Source organism: Cricetulus griseus, chromosome 3, assembly GCF_003668045.3.
Source record: "Cricetulus griseus strain 17A/GY chromosome 3, alternate assembly CriGri-PICRH-1.0, whole genome shotgun sequence".
Taxonomy (NCBI): Eukaryota; Metazoa; Chordata; class Mammalia; order Rodentia; family Cricetidae; genus Cricetulus; species Cricetulus griseus.
Window position 1 is genome coordinate 66,200,773 of NC_048596.1, and position 20,842 is coordinate 66,221,614.

The window sequence follows — 20,842 nt, forward strand, 5'->3', positions numbered from 1 at the left end:
ACATCCCACAATGGTCTGTAGGTGCACACAGAACATGCAATTTCTCTGTATTACCAATAGGTGTGGGTTTGGATGGGGGTAAGACAACACACAAGCCACCCCAGCCTTTCAAGTCCACAGACAGAAAGCCCTCATCTCTGGACTCAATATCATGAAGCCCAAAGAGGGATTATGGCTAAATAAGATGGGGGTTTGAAATAAGCAACAGCCCAGCCCAACTTCTGTAAATATCTAGACAGATGATGCACTTACAGGGCTCTTGGCCAAGACACCTAAGAGCCTTGCTTCTCTCCTTTGGCTTGGGGACACCTCACAAAACTGCAATCAAAGTACAGCCTCTGCAAGGCTCTGATTTCCTCATCCACCAATGGGGATCTTAGGTGGAAAACAACCACACCTTTTTGCAACATTAGGGCATCAAGAGGTGGAAGACCTGGGTATCCTGGGGCCAGGCAGAAAATTTTGAGGTTCTAAAGCACTAGAAGAATGGGAGAGAGCCCAAGATGGGGATGGGGTTGCCAGACAACAAATAAGCAGCAAGGAAACTGAGTGGCCTTCCTGGGCATGTGCTCATCACAGCAGTGCAGCTTTGTCATATGTAATAAAGGGGTGGGTATCTATGCATATGAAGGTCAACTTCAGGTGCTGTCCTCAGAGCCATCCACCTTGTTTTTTGAGACAAGGGCTCTCACTACTGCCTCAAGCTCACCAATTAGACAAGTCTGGCTGGCCAATGAGCTCCAGCTAAAGTTCTGTTTCTGCCTTCCCAGTAATACAGTTACAAGCATGTGCCACCACCCAAATTTTGAGGCTTCAAACATTGATGCTAGAGATAGAACTCTGGTCCTCAGGGGCAAGCACATTACCACTGAGAAACCATAACACTGCTCATCTCTTGCCTCCTGAAATCATCAACCATGGCTTCCCCCAACCTGCACCCTTCCCTGGGTGAAACTGATAAAAAAGGGATAGGTAGTTTTACAGCCTTCCTGGTGCTCTAGCCAGGCTAGCAAAGGCCAGCCCAGGCCTCTGAGGATACAGAGCAGGGAGGCCCTAGCACAGAAACCACTGAGCTTCCAAAGCCCTGTTACAGACTCAAGATCACAACAGAGAGTCCAGTTGGATACAACAGTAATGAGAGGCCAATTCTGGGAAGCAAAGTGAACCATATGTCAAACCCAATCAGATATTAAAACGTCCAAGTTAACATGGACAGACTAACCACAACTTAGCATGGACATTACTGCAACAGTGTAGCATTACAGAGTAAGAGAGATGAGCCATAATTAGGTTTTGTGAAGCTAAGAATGTCAAAGCCACACAGCCTTGTGGATGGGAGTGCCCTCCACAATATCTGAGGAGTAAATAGTATGTTTTTGTTTCAGATATGCATAGACTCACACATGCAAATCACCCTAGAAACTTGGGCTTTTTCAACTTGACTAAGCCAGTCTGAAAACTGCCATGAGGCAAAAGGGTAATAGCCATGTGTGAGCTTTGCAAACTAGCTAATTTATCAAAGATAATATGAAGCTGAAAACTTTTTGCAGCATTTTAGTTTTCTGATGTCATTATACTCCATTCGTGGCTACACACAGTGGTTCAGTGAGATGCAAAGTTCTATCAGGCCAAAAAGAATTCTCCCTTTCACAAGTAGAGGCCAATGTCACACCACAGCTTAACACCTGGAACTAACCACCTAGCTGAAATGTCATTTGTGGGGACAGGGTCTCACCACATAGACCAGGCTAGCCTAGTAGTGAGGTTATAGATATGCAACATCATTCCCGGCTGAAGCTGCAATTTCTATAGACATACATTATTCAGAAGAAGCCAACTCATGGTCAGTGTTTTGTTTTGTTTTGTTTTGTTTTTTCCCCTCAGCCCATGTATGTTAAATTGCAAGAAACAGATAACATACTTAGACACAAATAAGACGGAAATGATTTCCTCTCACAGTTTAATTTATGATGAGACATGTTTAATGGACGAACTTACCTTCTTAGACTTTTTCCTTAAGGTGTAGCCTCTGTACCACCCTAAACAAACACAGAATTTAAACAGTTAATACACAGGATGCTGAAGGATCCAAGCAAAACCTTCAAGGTATGCAGAAGTCACCACCCCAGGGAAAGATAACCATTCTAAAGCCTTAGAGAAGTCCCACAGGACATGCCTCCCTCCCTGCACCTCCCCACTTCTCTGCCTGCCTATCTGTTCTCCCAGCAACAATCTGAAGCTAAAGCCTAAAAGAAGCCTTGTTCCCAGCAGGTTCCTTGTGTCTGCAGGTTCCTTGTGCCCTTGCCTCTGCAGATCTGGCTCAAGATCTCTCCAAGTGCAACTTCCAGAATCTCAGATCATCAAAGGCTGCCCAACAGAAAGCCTATTGAGGGCCTACTTCCTCCCTCTGCAAGGCTCTGCCCTGAGGCAGCCATAATCTTCACAAAGTACTTCTGTGGCAAAGACAGCTCTCAGGGAAGCAGCAGGGCCAAGCACTCACAACCCCTGCCCTCTTAGGGGTTGGCCTGGCTCCAACTTCCTATCCCCTCCATGTGACATGAAAAGGAAAGTAGACAGTGGAAGGAAAGACACTCCAACTGTTCATACACATCAAGTGCTGAATAGTAGAGTCCTCCACAGTAGACCAGACACTACCCATGCTCCCTCCCAGCAAGGTTAACTGCAAAACACTCATCCTTAAAGATGCCAAGAGGTCCATGAACCTGTCACTCCACAATCCCACCAGGTCAAGAAATCAGATAGATATTTTCTTACAAAGTATAAGACTGGTCCTGGTCACCTTACTTCCAGAAAGCAACTCACAAGCTCAAAGACATCCCATAATACTTTCCCACGGGAACAAATGGACCCTGCAGAGCATCAGGAGGCATTTGGAGGTGAGCTGGGTAAATTCTGAGAGAGTCAACCACATGGGGTTTTATGCATTCTTGGGCACCAGACCCCAGCAACTAAAGAGAGCCACAAGAGCAAGCTCTTGGAGGGGGGTGAAGGAATGACATCACAGGGCAGCAGTGGGTCACTCAACCCTCTTCAAAAAGTAGTAATGCAGAGAGTGACTATGAACCAGAAGTAATGCTGTTGACTTGAACAAATCCTTCAAGTGGTAATTAAATAGATATATTCAGAAAGGGGGACAGGAACTCCAGGAATCTTGGAAGGATATAAGACCCAGTTAGGGCCAAATGAACCAACTCTGCTCTTTCAATGTGAGGACCAAACACAGAGTCGAGACACAGCATGCCAAGTGTTCACATGTCACACATCTGAAGAATGATGTCCAAATAGTCACTGTCTGTTCAGAGCTAGACTATCCTACAATCAGTGCCTACATGTTACAACATTACAGACTCCAGGAAATGGTACTGTAATCTAATGAGCTTTCCAAAGGCTGTACCACTCAGTCTAAAAGGACTGTCCTTTAGACTACTGCTATGTCCTTCCCATTCATTCAGCATTAGTATGCCCCTTTTTTCCCTGAAAGTGACAACAGATTGATGTTCTAGAATATCAAAAAAAGGCCATGGAGTTAGGGGTGGGGATTGTCAGCAACCAAATGGAAAAAAGGAACAAACTACATAAATGATGCATCTAAGAAACCCAAGAACCTACACACGTGTGAAGAGAACCCAAACTTATTACTAATCAATGAAGAGAAAACTCAACAACCTCCTACAGCTGACCCAAAATAAAAGGAATTCAGGACATGGCAGCCTGGCATAGAAAAGAATGAAGACAACAGCTGCTGGCGAACACATCAGACTCCACCACCCTAAGCACCACCACCCCCACCACCACCCCAAAGAGACATGAACACCATACCCAACACCAGCGACCTGTCCTATGGAAACAGCCTAAAGACAGGTGTGACTCTGAACAGCTGGACAGACACAAGATGCTCCTGACAGCAGGAACCTGGAGATGGGAGTTGAGACCAGCTGAGTGCTGTTACTGTTTACAGAACATGAGACAATTCTCACATGGCAGACAGGGCCTAAGACTAAAGATCCTCAGACAAAAGAGCAAAACATCATAAAGAGGAGCCAGTGAGACACAGGAGAGCTTTAACACTCTCCTACCATAAAACATATACAACACATAGGGAAAGAACACAGGCACATGAAAAGAGGAGAGGTTTTTTTTTTGGGGGGGGGGGATTGTTTGGAGGGACTGAGCTATGGAGGTCAGAGGAGGAATCTCTAACTTAGCATAGTTAGCTGGCAGTCTCTTTGGTAATGGGATTTCTAAGCTAACTGCTTCCTGGCATGTTCTGCAAGAATTATTGCTTCATCAAGCAGGGCCCATTCACTTGTCACCAGAACCTTTCTACACACACCAATTACAGACATAGCCTTTGCTCATGACCCACAAGGCACCTAAGACAAGCAGGGCTGAGCCACACAGAGTGTGAAGAGGAGGGTGTCACCATGGGAATGAAAGTTTGTGACAAAATGACTATGAGAGGAGGCTTGGCTAGAAGATAATACACTTCTCCCAGGCAGGGTATGCTTGTTGGCCTCCATGTAACCCACCCATATCAAAATGAGACACCCACTAGAAAAAACATGCTCAGAGAGGCCACAGGCCAGCACAGGAAGTTGGCCAACCATTTTGGGAGAAAATATATCATTATCACTTAAAAAATCTAAATTAATCAGGTTTAGTTGTGATAGCTACATCCAAAAGATAATTTCCTAACTATTTCACAACGCTTCCAGCTTCCCCTGGAATGGCATCCAGCACTGGGAAACACAGCACCAGAGTCACTCCCTAAGCACATGGGACTTGTGTTCACATGTGATTGGTTGACCTCAACAATGGACATGACTTAAAGGCAAGAGTCTGCATTGAGTAGCCATTGGAAGGTCTGCCCGCCTCCACAGTGATATGACTTGAAGGTAGGTATCTTACTTGGCTGTATCAGGCCTAGCCAACCTTTTAAAAATACTGTTGTTCATGCTGAGAGGTGCATTGGAAAAGAAAAAGAAAAAGAAAAAGAAAAGAAATCTCATAATGTTTTAACTAAGTTTATGGTTTTTATGTTGGGCTGCACTTGTTGCTATCCTCAGCTGCATATGTGGCCTAAGGGCTGCAGTTGGACAACCTCCACCTCAATAAGCCTTACAGAGCAATTAACCAGAACTTAAAGGTTAAGTGTGGTCTTTGACCTGTGTGTAATGAAGACTAATAATCATCTTAAAAGGAGAAAAAGGAGGAACAATCCAGCCCACCTTGGGGCATAGGGAGACCAAGTGATCATTTAGAAGTCACAACTTTTGCAGCATCCTATATGATGATATCCTGTATCAAAAAGAAAATCTAGGTTGATGATAAACAGAAGAGAAAGAGAAGGAGAAGAAGGAGACAGAGAGAGAGAGAGAGAGAGAGAGAGAGAGAGAGAGAGAGAGAGAGAGAGAGAGGTAGAAACAAAGCCAAACTCCATGCCATGCCATAAGGCAAAACCAATGCACAGGCAGACCCAGGGAAGCATCCCAAGCAGTGTCCTCGTTTGATGACAAAGTCACCCAGTTTCCGGAAGATGCATTTAATGTATTCCTCAGACCACAGCCTACCAAGAAAGCCTACCAAGATTTCCAGGAAGGGAATGCATTTTATGTTCAAAAGTCTTTTGTAAAGTGGATAAATGTGAACCAAAACCAGCCTGCAAATCAACCCTGGCTGAAGACTCATCATGATGTCAGCCTGGAAGTCAAAGCCACTAGCAGATTATTTTGAAGTTAGTGTATAACAAGGCCCGCTGATGTGGCTCAGGATGGCACTGCTGAAAGGAGACAGTCTCCTCCTGAAGTAAAGAATGGCACACAGTCTCTGCACACCCAGACACCCCAGGAAATCATTAACAATTCTGGAGAGACACCACTGCTCAGAATTGATGACCCAGGAATTCCACATTCAAGTGACTGGGGCAATTAAAAAACAAAAACAAAAATCAGAGAGAGCATTTCCCTGAAGATCAGAAAAGCATCTGAGATGAGATGCCTGATCCTTCACCTCGACTTAATTTCTCTCTCTGTTTCCTCGAAGCCACTGGCAATATGTACTGAGAGCAGATAAGGAAATCCAACTGTCAGCTGTCAAAACTGAAAACAAGCAGACGGCGCCCATCACAGCCAGCCACTCATTCGCTTAAGGGCTCCTTTTTGCCAAGCTACAGCTGCTTCCAGGCATATGCCAATAAAGCTGGCTCCTACCACCCCCACCACAATACATTTTTAAGAGTAAATGGTGCAAATAGAATAGAGTTCCACGTCTTCCTGCATCAGATGGAGAAATAAGGGCCATGACATGGATTTTTAAAAGGGTTCTGCTTCTCTGCAATGTCTCTGAGGGGCATAGGAGCCAGTCCCCACTTGCCTGGCTGGCAGGAACAGAGTGCAGCTCACTCCTGTGCAAGGTGGAGTGTGAAGACCTCTCTGGAAGTTCAATTTGTTAGTTACTAAGAGATGTCTACAACTTCCTTTCCCACTTGCAAGACTTTCACTGAACCTCATCTAAAAGCAATTTGGTTATTTAAATCAGTTCCTGTGACTGAAACATGGTTTAGGAATCATCTTTTCAGGCAGAAAAGAAAGCCAACAGCACAAAAACAGTCTTATGGAGAGTCTGAGGTGAGAACAATGCCTGAAGAAAGAAAGAGAAGGGAAAAAGCAAGCAGACACCGCCTCTGCTGCCCCTGCACACAGTTATAACCACAGTAGAGCATCCATGTGTAAGGCACTAACTATGAAAGCCTACTGCAAAAACCTAGGGCACCAGAAAAGCCACAACAATTGCTTCCCTTAAACCGTATCCCATAGAACCAGTGATCTGTTCACCCCAAAGAAAATGGGGTCACAGACAATGAAAAAGGGCAACAAACAAAGCATGGCAATTGCAGTTTCCCCTGAGACATGCTGTTAAGAAGTTAAAGTGAAACTTCATAAAAAAAAAAAAAAATGAAATGACAACTCAAAACATTCAGTACACACATCAAAACATTCAGTACACACATTGAATCAACAAACCGAAATGCCACAAATCTGTTTCTCGCCAAGGGGTCAGTTTTTACACACATTTGCAAAATAATGAGCCAGTGAGAAGCAATTAGGGGTTAAAATATAATGTTTAGTTTTAAGTTGAGCTTAATAAAACCCCATTTAATTTAACAAATAGCTGCCCCACCTACCACCTTTGCAATTATCTGTGGGAAAAGCATCCTGAGACCAGAGCACCCTTACAGGGAAAGGCTTTGCTTGAGGAAGCCTTGAAGCATCCAACTCCCCAGACAAGAAACATTAGCCCACACTCACCTTCGTAAGTTTCTAGGATGTGCACAGTGTCTCCTATTTGTAGGGACAGTTCATCTGCTCCCCTAGCATCATAGTTATAAAAAGCTGTTGAAGAAGAAAGAGGTGAGAAAACACATTAGCACAGGTAGTAGTGATTACTTCCAACATTATGATATATTCAGTCTTATCCTGTGTCATCTCTGATACTCTTTCTCACATGGACAGCCTTTCCTTCCAGACACAAAAGGGAAAGAGTATGTCTTTTTTTATGGAGATGGGGAGTTCAAGACAAACAGCCCAGGCTGGCCTTGTATTCACAGAGCTCCCAGGATACACCAAGCTGTAGCCCCTGCCTTAGTTTGCTCTTCTGTTGCTGTGATAAGACATTGACCAAAAGCATTGTATGTAGGAAAGTGTTTATTTTAGTTACACATTGCAGGGAAGCCAGAGCAGAAGCTCAAGGTGGGAACCCAGAGGTAGGAATTGGAACGGCAACCATGAAGAAGCATTGCTTACTGGTTTGCTCCCAGCCACATGTTCACTACCCCGCTGCCTAGGGATGGTCCTGCCTACAGTGGGATCCCAAGGTAGGTAGGACAGGATACAGGATAGGCCCTTCCACATCAATAGCAATCAAAAAAATGCCCCCAAAGACATGCCCTCAAGCCATTTAGATGGAGGCAATTCCTCAACAGAGGCTCCCTTTTCCAGGTGTGTCCAGCTCACAGCTGAGGCTAACTGTGACTGACACTGTAGCATCACCTGGCCCACAGTGAGCCTTCCTGACACTGAAGTATTCATTGTACTGGGAGGTGATTTGCTTTTGCTGCAAAGAACACTTCTCAGCTTGGAGTTCTTCCTAAAAAAGGGCAAAGCAAAAGCACTTGCACAGCTTCACAACATCTCAGAGCATCAAAACCCACACATACCTAGGAAACTCCATTTGCTCAAGTATTCCACCCAAATTCATAAAATGTAAGTGTCCCCAACCGACAAAGTAGGTTGTTACCAGTTATTAAGTTTATTTGGCATTTTATAGTGACTCTTTAGCAGTCGATAACTGCATCAGGTAAAGCAGCCCAAAGCAGACGCCCGAGCTTCCCCCCAAGGCAGCACCGCCATATTCTTAGGCCTTTAGGAACCATAAATGCTTTTACCACCACCATTAACAGTACCCTTCTAGCATGTCTACTCAGTTAGAGATCCGGAAAAAACAAGGTAGACGTACTAAGAATGAAATAAAATGAACACATTGAGTGTAAATACATCTGGGCATGTGTGAACATGAAAATGGATACACAGAATTTTTTTCTTAGTGTTTCCCCTCAAAGAACCCTACCTATCCAGAAGCAGTGAAAAGCAAGATGAGACACTCATACGCAAAACCCAAAAGCATACATTTAACTTAGAAATGAGCCTACAAACCCACACTCATATTTGCTCACAGCCCTAGGAGTGAGCACATGCCCCAAGTCACCAGAGGCAGGACCACAGCACTGGCACCAACCCTCCATGGAAATTGATGTGACTGAAAAACCCAAAGGTTATAGTAAACTAAAACACTCAACAATATAAGAATATCTGACCACGGAATATGGTAGATCAAACAATGACTCTCCAAAGACATCGCCATCTTAACTCCCAGAACTCTGTGTGCCTGTTCCCAACCAAAGAGGCCACTGCAGTTGTGATCAAGTTTAGGATCTTCACATTGGGTTAATTCTGGATCACATAATGAGTATAGGCTACCAAAAAGACCCTTATGAGAGGAAGGCAGGAGGAACAGTCCAGGATGGAGGAGACAAGATTCAGATGGTCCAACACGCTGAGGTCATGGGGCACATGCTCCCCACAGCCTTTGTAGACCACGGATGGCCCTGTGTGGGCCTGGGTTCTGAGGCTTCAGATCTCCAGCGCTAGGGACAATGATCAATGGATGTTGTTTTAAGGCCCAAAATTTGTGAGGTATGTTTTAGCTGCAAAAGGAAACTAGCAGAAGAAAGAATGTAGGAAGCAGGTCAGAAGGCTAGTCTTATAAGCATGAAGACCTGACCCCACATTTTAAAAAAGGAAGGAAGGAAAGGAGGGAGGAGGGAGGGAAGGAGGGAAGGAGGGGAAGGAGGGAAGGAGGGAAGGAGGGAAGGAGGGAAGGAGGGAAGGAGGGAAGGAGGGAAGGAGGGAAGGAGGGAAGGAGGGAAGGAGGGAAGAAGGAAGGAAGGAAGGAAGGAAGGAAGGAAGGAAGGAAGGAAGGAAGGAAGGAAGGAAGCCCAGCTGGCTAATTTGGGGAAGGGGAAACAGGAAGATCCTAGGGGCTTGCAGGCCAGCCAATTCCAGGCCACTGAGAGACCTGTCTCAAAAAAAAAAAAAAAAAAAAGTGGATGGTGACTAAGGGATAGCCCCCAAAGTTGTCACTGGGTCTCTATATGAATATGCATACATACACACAAGCATGTGCACATACAAAATGATTGAAAAGTGGTATTTTATAACCAACTTATTCAGCCCTGGAGGCAGCTGGAACTGGTTTCCACTGCAGGACCACGAATCCAGATAAGCACACTTCTCAAATTATATGAGGTACACACTCACAAGGGAGCAAAGCTGCTTTTAAATAAGCCCCAAAGTATGCAACTTAAGGCTACCCCTTCTTAGGGACAATCTTTCTTATTCCTTACAAAGAAAATCTCAGAAACAAAAAATTGGCTTATCATTCCAATCAAATCAACATAAATCATCACCTTTACAAAGCACAGTGACCTTTTGAAGGGTGCAGAAAAGTTATCTAATGATATGTAAGGTCAACCATAGGGGAGCAGCAGTCTACTTAACCTGGGAAAACTCCAATATAGTCCATCAACCTACTTGATGATAAAAACACTTCCTGGGCAGGATGGATCACTCCTTTTAATCTCAGCTACTTAGGAACCTAAAGTTGGAGGGTCACAAGTTCCAAGTCAGTGTGAATTCAAAGTTGGCCTGAATTGCTTAGTGACTTGCCTCAAAATAAAAAGTAAAAGGAGAGGTGAGGACATAGCTCTGTTGGGGAGCAATGCCCAGCAAATTCCAGGTCCTAGATTTAATCCACAGTACAGAAAAAGAACGGAGGGAAGGAGGGAGGGAGGGAGGGGAGGAGGGAGGGAGGAGGGAGGGAGGAGGGAGGGAGGGAGGGAAGAAGGGAGGGAGGGAGGGAGGGAGAAGAAAAGATAATACTGAAGTTCACAGCATTTTGGCAGGCTCAAGCAGCCCTAGAGGCCCATGTCTTCCATTCTAGAATGTCTCCCACCCAAACTGCAAGTCCAACTCTCCAGGTCATGAAATCTTCTGTTGCCCCCACCACCACCATTGTCAGCACTGCACACTGCCCAAAGCATTCCTTCTGAGAATGACTACCCAGCACTGCCTAGCAAACTCTGTGGGATGCAACTTCAACCCACAATGTCATCCCATTGCACTCTACTCATCCTTCTCCAACTCCACCACACCTCCCACACCATGAGCTGTTCCTGCTACCTAGAAAAGTTCCTTCCCCATACTTCACAGCCTCACTCATCTGCAGGGCCCACCCTTGACTCTATATCCTTGGCAATATCCTAAGTGAATCATCAGAAGTATCTGTGCACAACTAGAATGAACCGCTGGCTACTGAACTGTCTATAAACCATGACATCCCTTGCCAAATTGTCTTCCTGTGTGCCTACACAGGAACTCCTTACAGGAAGGGAACCTATATTAGCTTTGCAGTCACTCAGCAAAAATCCTAACTTGAACCAGCTCATATGGTATCCTCTCTCGGCTGGCTTGCAGTAGAATGAAGGAAAACCTTGATAGTTTCTTCCTCTTCAGCATGTTCTTACCCAGATCTGGGAAATTTATTCAGTCCATTGTAATCCTGTTTGGGGTCCAAGGCTATATGCCCCACCCAGCCCCACCCGGCCCCACCCAGCACCACCATGCAGAGGTTCTCCTCACAGCATCCCAACTGAAGGTTACCACCTCATCAGTTGGCTCAGAGATCTGGGTCCCATACATCCTTGAAACCTGACATCAGGATTTCAGGCAACGGCTTAAAAGATAATTAAGATTCTTCAAGTCAATCAGTGGAAATCAGTTGTTCAGTTTGTAATCTCAGTTCCTTTATCTTGCCTTCAATGGAAAAAGTGTTCAAAGGTACTCATGTTCTCAGGGCTTGTCCTGGGAGGATGGGGGCCAGGCTCCTCCCCATATGTGCTCCTTCAGGCCTACCTACCACAGGGCTTGTCCCCAGCTTCGAGAGCACTATGTGTTTGCACAGTCTGTGTTGGCAGTCTCCACTCAGCTTTTGCAAAACCCAGGCTCACTTGTGCATTGGCCCACTCTGAGCTAGTTGGGGCTAGAAAGAGTTGAATTCCCAGGAAGCAGTCAGTCCTACAGCCTGACCTCTTAGGGACAAACTTTTCCCACACTGGGCCATTCAGAAAATTCTGTATAGAAAAAAATCAGGAAGCACTAGACACATCCTTTGAATTTGGCCTTAAAGGGCAGGGACTATGAAGGAAGAAAGTTAGCAGTAGTGCCTGTGGGAACCCAATGCCATCACTGCAAAGAAAGGGACAAACACATTAATTCCCATAGGGGCTGTAGGCTGGACTTCCTAAACAGTCCCTTCAAAGGGAGACAGTACTGCACTTGGCCCCAAGTCAAGCAACTGGAGGAGGCCACATGGTAAATGTTTCAGGCAGGGATGGACCACCAGCCATTTCTTCCTGGTGACTCAGACCCTTGACTATCAATTCCTCAAAGACCTAACTGTGACTTTCTGGGGCAAGTTTCTAATGCTCCTGGCACACAACAGATTCTCTAACACCAGGTGGGAGTGTGGATGGAAGGATGCTATAAGAAGGAGGAAGAATGGAAGGAAGAGTCTGAGAGCCAGGCAGAAATGATACTGTTCAAAGTGCTATTTCTACAATGTTCTGAAGATAAAAATAAAAAGTGTACCAGTGAGCTGCCTAAGTAGGTAAAGGCACTTGCTGTATGACCTTGAGAACCTGAGTCTGACCTCCACCAGAAGAGAGAGCTGACTAGCCAAAGTTGTCCTCTGACTGTAGAATGTGTGCATGAGTGCACACATATGCATACACACATATACACACTAATAATAATATATTTTTAAAGAACAAAAAATAACAAGATAGGGATACACTTAACCAAGGAAGGAAAAGGTGACTACACTCTGAAAAACAACAGGATGTTACAGAAAGAAATGAAGAGAAACCATAGTAAGACACCCATGGTCCTGAAGAGGAGAATTTCAAACTGTTAGCATGTCAGTGGCATCCAGAGCAATCTACAGCTCAGTGTAGTTCTACTGAAACCCCACAAACAGGAGCACCCATCATTCAGACTCCAGAGTAGCTGTGATGATACAGAAAGAGGAGAACAAAGCTGGGGCCTCCCATGTTCCTAACTTCAAAGTCACAGTAATAGTGTGGTACAGGCATAGACACCAACACACAGACCAAGGGCCAGGGAGGAAAGCCCCATGCACAGGACAAGTGATTTCAACAAGGCTTCAAGACCATCTCATAGAGAGAGGTCACATTTCAACAGATGGCAGTGGGAACAATTGGATATCAAGTAGAAAACAAACAAAGCTGGATCCCCAGAGCACAAAAAATTGACAAGGTAAAAATGCTGTAAGAGAAAAACCTGCAAAATTCTTGTGGGAAAACATGGCATTAAACCTGGAAGACTTCTTGGATATACTAACAGAAACATATAACAAAAGGCAAAATAAAAAGGTTGGGCATCAGCAACATTAAAAAGAATACATCAGGAGACCAACAGAATGAGAGAAAACATCCGAAAATCTAATAAGATGCAGTGCCTTGACTTGGTAAATAATTTTTGGGCCGCTGAGGTGGCTCGGTTTATAAGCTTGAGGTGGCTCATGCTTGCTGCCAAACCTGAAAAGCCAAGTTCAATCCCTAGGATGCACATGGTGGAAGGACAGAATCAATTCCTACAAACTGTCTTTTAACCTCAACATATACAACCTGATGTATGCACACAAACACACACATGCACATGTGTGCTTCTCCCCAAATTAAATAAATGTTTTCAACACCAAAAGTGGTTTTTAAATGGACAAAAGATTTGAACAGAAGTTTCTCCAATGAATACAGGCAACTAAGCTCTCACCATTACCACACTCACCACACCCAATCCTTCAAAACCCACAAGAAGCTATGGCCTCACAGCCACCATAATTGCTGTCGTCCTCTCTCCTACTGAAATCAATGTCGTGGTGAGTGAGAAAAGCGCAACCCTTTATACATGTCATTGACAAGAATGCAAAATGGTTCAGCTGCCACAGAAACTGAATGATCATGACCTAGCAATGTGTGCATATGCACACATTTATCACCCGATGTACATATATCAAGTTTGTATGCACCCAATGTGTAAATACCCAGATGGAGTAAAAACAGAACACTGTGTATACATGTACATTATTTACAGCAGTCTAAAAGCAGACGTAACCCCAGCAACCTGTCCATCAGCAGAAGAGTGATAAACAAATCTGGCATATTTAGTAGAGTGCTGCTCAGCCTTATGAGGAAGGGCAGCTTAGCATGTTTTGCAACACAGACATTACACTCAGCAAAATGAAAGTCTCAAACACTAGGGTTGAAACTCCCTAACTTTCTAGAGAGAAGAGAGGCTGCTAGAAGCTGGGAGGGGAGAAAGGATGGGGAGTCAGTGTTGAATGAGAAGAGCTCTGGAGACGATGGTGAGAATGGTTGCCCCTCAACCGGGATGTGCTTAACAAGTCTTACGGGATACTTTTGATTGGTCAAAATGGCAGATTCTATGTAATATTCTCTTTTTTTAATCACAATTCAAAAAATAATAAATAAAGATGCAGTGAAAAGGGTGCAGAGCCACATGAGGAATGCCCTGATAGACTGGCCCTGGACCACTAAGCCAGAATCATAAAACATCCCCAGGTTCCCCAAGAAAACTCCAGTGGGTTGGGCAGCCTCCCTACCCAGTTTAAATCACTAGGCTCAAAGTGAAAGGGGATACAGAGGAAACTAGGGCAGAGGCAGCTAACGTCAAAGCTCACCCCCAGTTGTATTTCTTTGCACACATGTCTCACAGGATGCCCTAGATTCTCTGAGGAAGGAAACTACTTTCAAAGTCACCATGTTACTCCTGTAAGGTTCACTACTCTTTCGGGCTCATATCTTTCTTTCTTAGAAACATAGAGATTGTTTCCCTGCCAATAAAATCCCCTGTGGCCGTATTTCATGAACTGTTTAGATATTAGAATCTAGAAACTCATCTAAATAATTTTTAAAAAACAGAGCAGGGCACAGCAGGATAAAGGCGCTGTCATTTGCTATTCAATATTTCTTTCTGCCTTTTAATGGAAACAGGTGGAAGGGTAGTAGAGATAAGAGTGTAAAAGGGAAAATATGAAAGAGTCTTTGCTCAAATTCTAATTGAACTGACGGACACAATTCAAAGACATTTTAATATCTTTCTTCAGAATAAAACATCACTGTCTGCCTTATCCATGACTAGCCAGCGACTATCTTATTACTATCTAGTCCAAAAGGCCACAGTGCCAAAATGCACAGGTCCACAGGAAAGCATGCTGGCCAATGGGGAATGTCAGCTTTATTGCTTTTCCATGGTAGGAAAAGTAAAATCCTACATTTCTACAGTTTCAGATTTCATGAAATCAGCCCTTAAATAGAAAATTGCCATCTTCATATATCATCGGATGTGTGCAAACCCACCCGCAAAGAAGAAATAATGCTGAAGGGTGGGAAATTGGCTCAGTCGAGGACCAAAATTTAATCCCCAAACCCATGTAAAAAAGTTAGACACTCCAATAATCCCAGCACTAAGGAAGTGGAGACAGGAGGTTCCCGGAGGCGGCTTAAAGGCCAATCAGTGTAGCCTACTGGGTAAGCTCCAGGCCACTAAGAGACCCGTCTTCAAGACACAACCTTATGAGTACATAAGCTTCTGAAATGACCAGGTACCTGCTTCTGCGGCAAGGATACTGCAGACCATCTAGCCATGGAGGACAAGACCCATGGACTCCAACACTAGGGTACCCAGTGGAGCCCTAGTGGAGAACAGGGCATTCAGGACCTCCACTCTACTTATCTGGCTATAAACCTGGCCAGGAGCTACATTCTCTACAGCCTGTCAACCTGGTCCTATATAAAAGGCATGTGTTATAATAATACGAGAGACCTGAGATCTCCTGGGCAGAGACAAGTTGGTCTCCACCACGGGAACAGACAAGCTCATCTCAGAACGATTTGTGCCATATACTTGGTGAAGAGTCACTTTGTCATACACCTGACTTCTCTTCCTAAGCATCTGAAAAAACTCAATGTGTCCTGCAGAGCACTGGGTCGCTTTCTCCTCTCCTCACCAATGCTGAGTCATAAAGTCTAGTATTATTGGTAACTAATTGGCTTTTCTTTCCTTTTAGGAGTGTGTGTGTGTGTGTGTGTGTGTGTGTGTGTGTGTGTGTACACAAGTGTGTGCCACATATGAGTGCAGGTGCACACAGAGACCAGAAGAGGGCATTAGATCCCCTGGTGCTGGAGTTACAGGCACTTGTGAGTAGCGTGATGTGGGTGCTGAGGACAAAACTTGAGTCTTCTAGAAGGGCAGCAAGCACATAACCACTTAGCCATCTTTACAGACCCCATTCCTAATTGACTATTCTTAATAGCAGACTACACACATAGTTCAAAGTTTATATGTGTAGAAATTTACCAGCAAAGCCAGCAATCGAGCAGGAGAGAATCTATGATACTTTGTGAAGAGAGGAGCCTCCACATCAGAGCCACTCAACTCAAGCCTGTGTTCAGAGCTCGCTTCTGCCTGGCCTGACCTGGCCACCACCTCAGTACAGAGACCTCCCAACATGCTGTCCATAGTGTCCATGAACACCATGACAGGTCACCACCAAATGCTGTCCATTAGCTAATGCTCACTGCCTATCATGAGCCAAATCCAATAAGCATAGAAGACAGCACACAGAAGGGCTCCAGCCAGTGTCCAGTGTCACATTCCATGAAACCACTGAGCCTCTCTGGTTTACATAGCTCCCTTCCCTGACACTTTGTGCCCTCCCCATCACAACCATGCTTCACAGTCCCCAGCACACAGGGTTTCAGAAAGCTGTTATTAATAAGTCAAGAGACTTCAAAGTGACCTAACCATGGCCACACTTCTAACCCTACTGTTGGCTTTAGCTCACATTATAACCTATAGAGTTAACCTGGGGCATGGCCAGCAGAGACCACTTCCAAACATCTACCCAAATAACATGTCCTGAAGGTCCAGCATCCACATCTGCAGCAGCACTCTTCCCGTTACCTGGGCAAGCGGTACCAAGTCACCCAGTGAATGTGCCCAATGAACCACATTAGCAACTAAGAGACACAAAGGCAACCACCTAGTCTCCCATTAACACTCACAAGTGACCAACCACCCCTAGAACAGTCCTGAAGGGACAAAACAACAAGGCCAAGTAATACCAATATGGGAGTGGAGTCCCCAATCCATTGAAACCAGGAAGGAACCCCATACACACAGCTAGGTGCTATAACTGTGGTGAAGAGACAGCTGATGAAAGCTCCTCCCTGTATCAGCAGGTCCAGGTCCTTGGCTACACAATCATCTTCATATCTCTTGAGTCAAGGTGGCTTTATCATCTTCAATCAGAGATGGCACAGATTCCAACAAACATGCTCAGCGAAGGTTCCATGCTAAAAAGATCCACTGTGGTAGCCACCAGCAGTCACTCTCTCACGCTTCTGGGGATTCTGTGTCTGCCTCCCATCTTGCCACAAGATTACTGAGATTACAGGGGTGTGTGTGTGTGTGTGTGTGTGTGTGTGTGTGTGTGTGACCATGTCTGGTTTCACATAGGTTCTAGAGATTCAATCTCAGGTTCTTTTCCATGGCAAGCACTTTAGCCATGGAACTATCTCCCCTGTCCACAACACAGACTTTTGAATGGCTATATCCAAATGCATATCACATACAGTCAGACCCATGATTCTATCCATGATGCACACCAAAATAAGAGGAGTTCTGGAATGTTCCTGTGGTAAGATGGTAGCAGAATCAGAGGTAGCAGGATCCCAGAAAACCTGTGGGCCAGGGAGCCTGGTGTACAAGGTAGGAGGCAAAGACTGACAGTCAAGGCTGTCCTCTGACATCCACATGTGGATCCCCACAGCACTCTCTTCTATTGGGTATGACATATGTTAAATCTTGATTGTCACACACATGTCTATCTTCATGTCTGGCCCATTTATCTGACCTTTTGAGGTATATAAGTGTTCATTTTCACTATAGAATATATATCACCATGAGTTTAACCATTCCCCTGATGAAGGACATCTAAGGTACTTTTTGTTGGAGCTTTTACAAATAAGGCTGCAATTCCATCATTAACCTTTCTGAAAAACTGCTTTCAACCAACAGGAATTCAACCTTGAAGAAGGATAGCCAACTTTTGGGAAAAACTGCATACTGTAAAAGCACCTAGGAATACCATTAAGTACCCCTAGGCCTGGGGGTACCACCCACCCATCCTGTAAGTCAGAAAGGGACAGACAACAATGGTGGCAGAAAGCCACTGGACAAGAGTCTCTTATTGCCAGAGATAAATTCTGTTTCACTATAGTTTGTTGAAATCCCTCCTCTGTGGTGTTACATTACTTAGCTTTGATAAAAAATAAAATTGAAGATTAAAAAACAATCAAGCCCTCTTTGAGAAAACAATAAAGTGGAGTGCACAGGGGTGTTAATGAAGGGACTGCACACAGGCTGCTGCGGAGAGCCCTCCTTGCAGCTAGTCTCTGCACAGAGCAGGGCTGAGTTTCCAGCCATCCTTCCTGCAGTTTGGCAACTTGTCAACATGCCAAGTCCTTTTCCTCCTTCTTCCATGATGAGCCATCTCCTCAGAGAGCAGAATCCCTCCACTCTACTTTCCCACTGTGTACTTGGTGGGCAAAACAAGAGGAATGTGTGTCCTGTACCTGAGAAACAGAGGGCCTCTCCATACCGCCTCCTTAAAGCAAATTGTCTCCTCCATAGCTCCCTTGTAAGGTCCCGTTTCAAGGCTGGCTTGTCCCTCACTGCAGCTGAGACCAGCACTGGGCCCTCCAGTCCCAACGCCAACTCCACCTGAAGCCCCAGCTCTGCACCTTCAGCAAATGAGGAGCTCTGGGTGGTCAAGTTTCTCACTCTGTGAAATGGAGTGACAAGAGCCACCACAACACCTGTGGTAAGGATGAGATGTTTCCTAAGAGGTCTTACTAGTCAATGCCACTCCAAGCCTGTACACACTGAATAATACTTTAAGCTTAAGGAGAGAAGAGGGGTGCTTTGGAGGGGGCTCAATGGGTAAAGTGCTTGCTATGCAAGCATGAACGCCTGAGTTTGGATTTCTAGCACCTACATAAAAGCTGAGCATGGATGAACATATCTGTAAACCTGGAGCTGGATGGTGGAGACTGGAGGATCCCTGGGTCTGACTATCCAACTGAAATGATGGCTCAAGGTCTAGTGAGAGACCCTGTCTCAAAAACAAGGTAGAAAGTGATCCAGGAAAATGTCAAATGTCAACCTCTGCAGTCTATTAGTATACATATGGGCACATGAACCTATCCACCCACCCACAGCCTAACATGGGGTGGGTGGGAGGAGAGTTAGTTAAAGGATTTATAAGCCATCTTCTCATAGCATAAAGACACATGAATGCAACACTACCAACATCTACTCCCCCATCCTCCTCTTGCTCCCTGCCCTACCATAGGGCCTCTCTCCCCTGTCACTCTGGCCCAGATGAGGACATTCATGTCTAAGCCATCAGAGGGGAGATGTTTAAAGGACTGTAAGATGCAGGTCTTCAGTGCATGTATGTCCAAGGTCACTCTTAGAGCCTAGAGGTCAAGACCAGTACAAGCCTCACTCTTCTGGGTCAATCCTAGGCTTTCCAAAGCATTGGCTGAGCAAGGGCTGCACTGCAGAGGGAGAAGGCTGCTGGGATATATTTGAATACTCAGATGCTAATGGCCCAGCAGCCCACACACTGCCCCCTTGTTCCCAGGCAGAATCAACACTGGGCCCTGGCAGCTGGAGTTTGGCCCAGATGCTCTGCTGAGGAGAGAAGGGACAGCCTGCCCTTCAGGGGAGCCCATCCCAGCAGAGCCTGAGGGAGAAAGCCCACTGCCTGGTTTGGTTGGATAGGGCACCTGTCTTTCCTGTCATATCAGGAATGAAGCCCAGGCGGAACTGACACCCGCCTTCAGCACTGCTGAGCGAGAAGCCAGTGTGCAACTCTAGCTCCCGGAGGACACAAGACAAATCTTGTGTTGGTTAAACGCTTGATAAATTTGCCTTCCCTGGACAGTGCCCAAAAACACAGAGAAGACAATGCACAGTAATTGGGTGTGTATTTGCGGTGGGCTGTCTGAACACATGGGGCAAAGAAACACTCACAAGCATTATGTAATGGGGACTCCCAGGAGTGAGCACAGAGAAGTATTGAGCAACTTGTGGACTTGAGGAAAGTCACATCCTGCCTACAGTACACTGCCCAGACACACACTAGGAATTTGGTGGTGCATGGTGGCACATGGCTATAACTCAGTACTGAGGAGACAAAACCAGAAGGATCATGGGTTCAAGGCCAGACTAAACAAATAAGCAAGACCCTGTCTACAATGGGGAGGGGGACAAATACACTTGGTCCCAGGTCCTAGGTCTGTTAGGGATACCCTTGGACCTGGAAAGCAAGTATCTCTGTCTTCAATAGGCTGGTAAACCCACTCCTAGCCAAAACCCCCTGCTCTTGAGCATGGATGACACTATACAGAATGCTCTGCCAATCCATGATGGTGCTTATTCCTGGGACTGACTACATAACATTCATAGCCCAATACAAAATAGCACTGCAAAGTCTCTACTTAATAATTGTTCAAACAGGATAACTATAACTAAGAAGTAATAATACAAACATTTGAAGAAGCCAGAACCCTTTACAGATAGATTATACACTGTAAAGAGGCTGCTATGGAAGCCACTTAAACAGTTCTTCCAAAAATTAAACAGAATTACCATAGAGCTAGGTATAGTGGTCTACACCTGTCATCCTAGCACTCAAAAGGCTGAGGCAGGAAAATTGCCTTGAGTTTGAGGCCAACATAGTCTACAGATATATATATATATATATATATATATATATATATATATATATATATATATCAGGGTACCCTGGGCTACCTCCTGAGCTATTCCCAAAGCCCCAAGAAGAATTAACAAATGATTTAGTTGATGTGGGCCCAACAATATGAATGGGCTGACCACCCAGGACCCACAAAGGCCAGTGAAAAGCAGTGACTGTCAAAAAGAGAAAGTCTACATATTTTGACCACAAGGAAAGAAGTTCAAGGTGTGGCTTCAGGGCCTTAAAGTAAGTGTGGGACCTCTAGGGTCCAGCTGTG

General features: G+C 45.1%; 1 protein-coding gene across 3 annotated transcripts in view; it reads right to left on the bottom strand.

Annotated features, from left to right (window-relative positions):
* LOC100773370 (dedicator of cytokinesis protein 1) overlaps positions 1-20,842 on the bottom strand; it is a 495,025-nt gene that overhangs the window by 435,466 nt on the left and 38,717 nt on the right. For all 3 annotated transcript variants that reach the window (XM_027409107.2, XM_027409106.2, XM_035442142.1), the window contains exons 2-3: positions 7,329-7,412; positions 1,999-2,039 (exon numbers count right to left, since the gene is read on the bottom strand). In XM_027409107.2, coding sequence (XP_027264908.1) covers positions 1,999-2,039; positions 7,329-7,412 — 125 coding nt within the window. The remainder of the gene's footprint in view (positions 1-1,998; positions 2,040-7,328; positions 7,413-20,842) is intronic.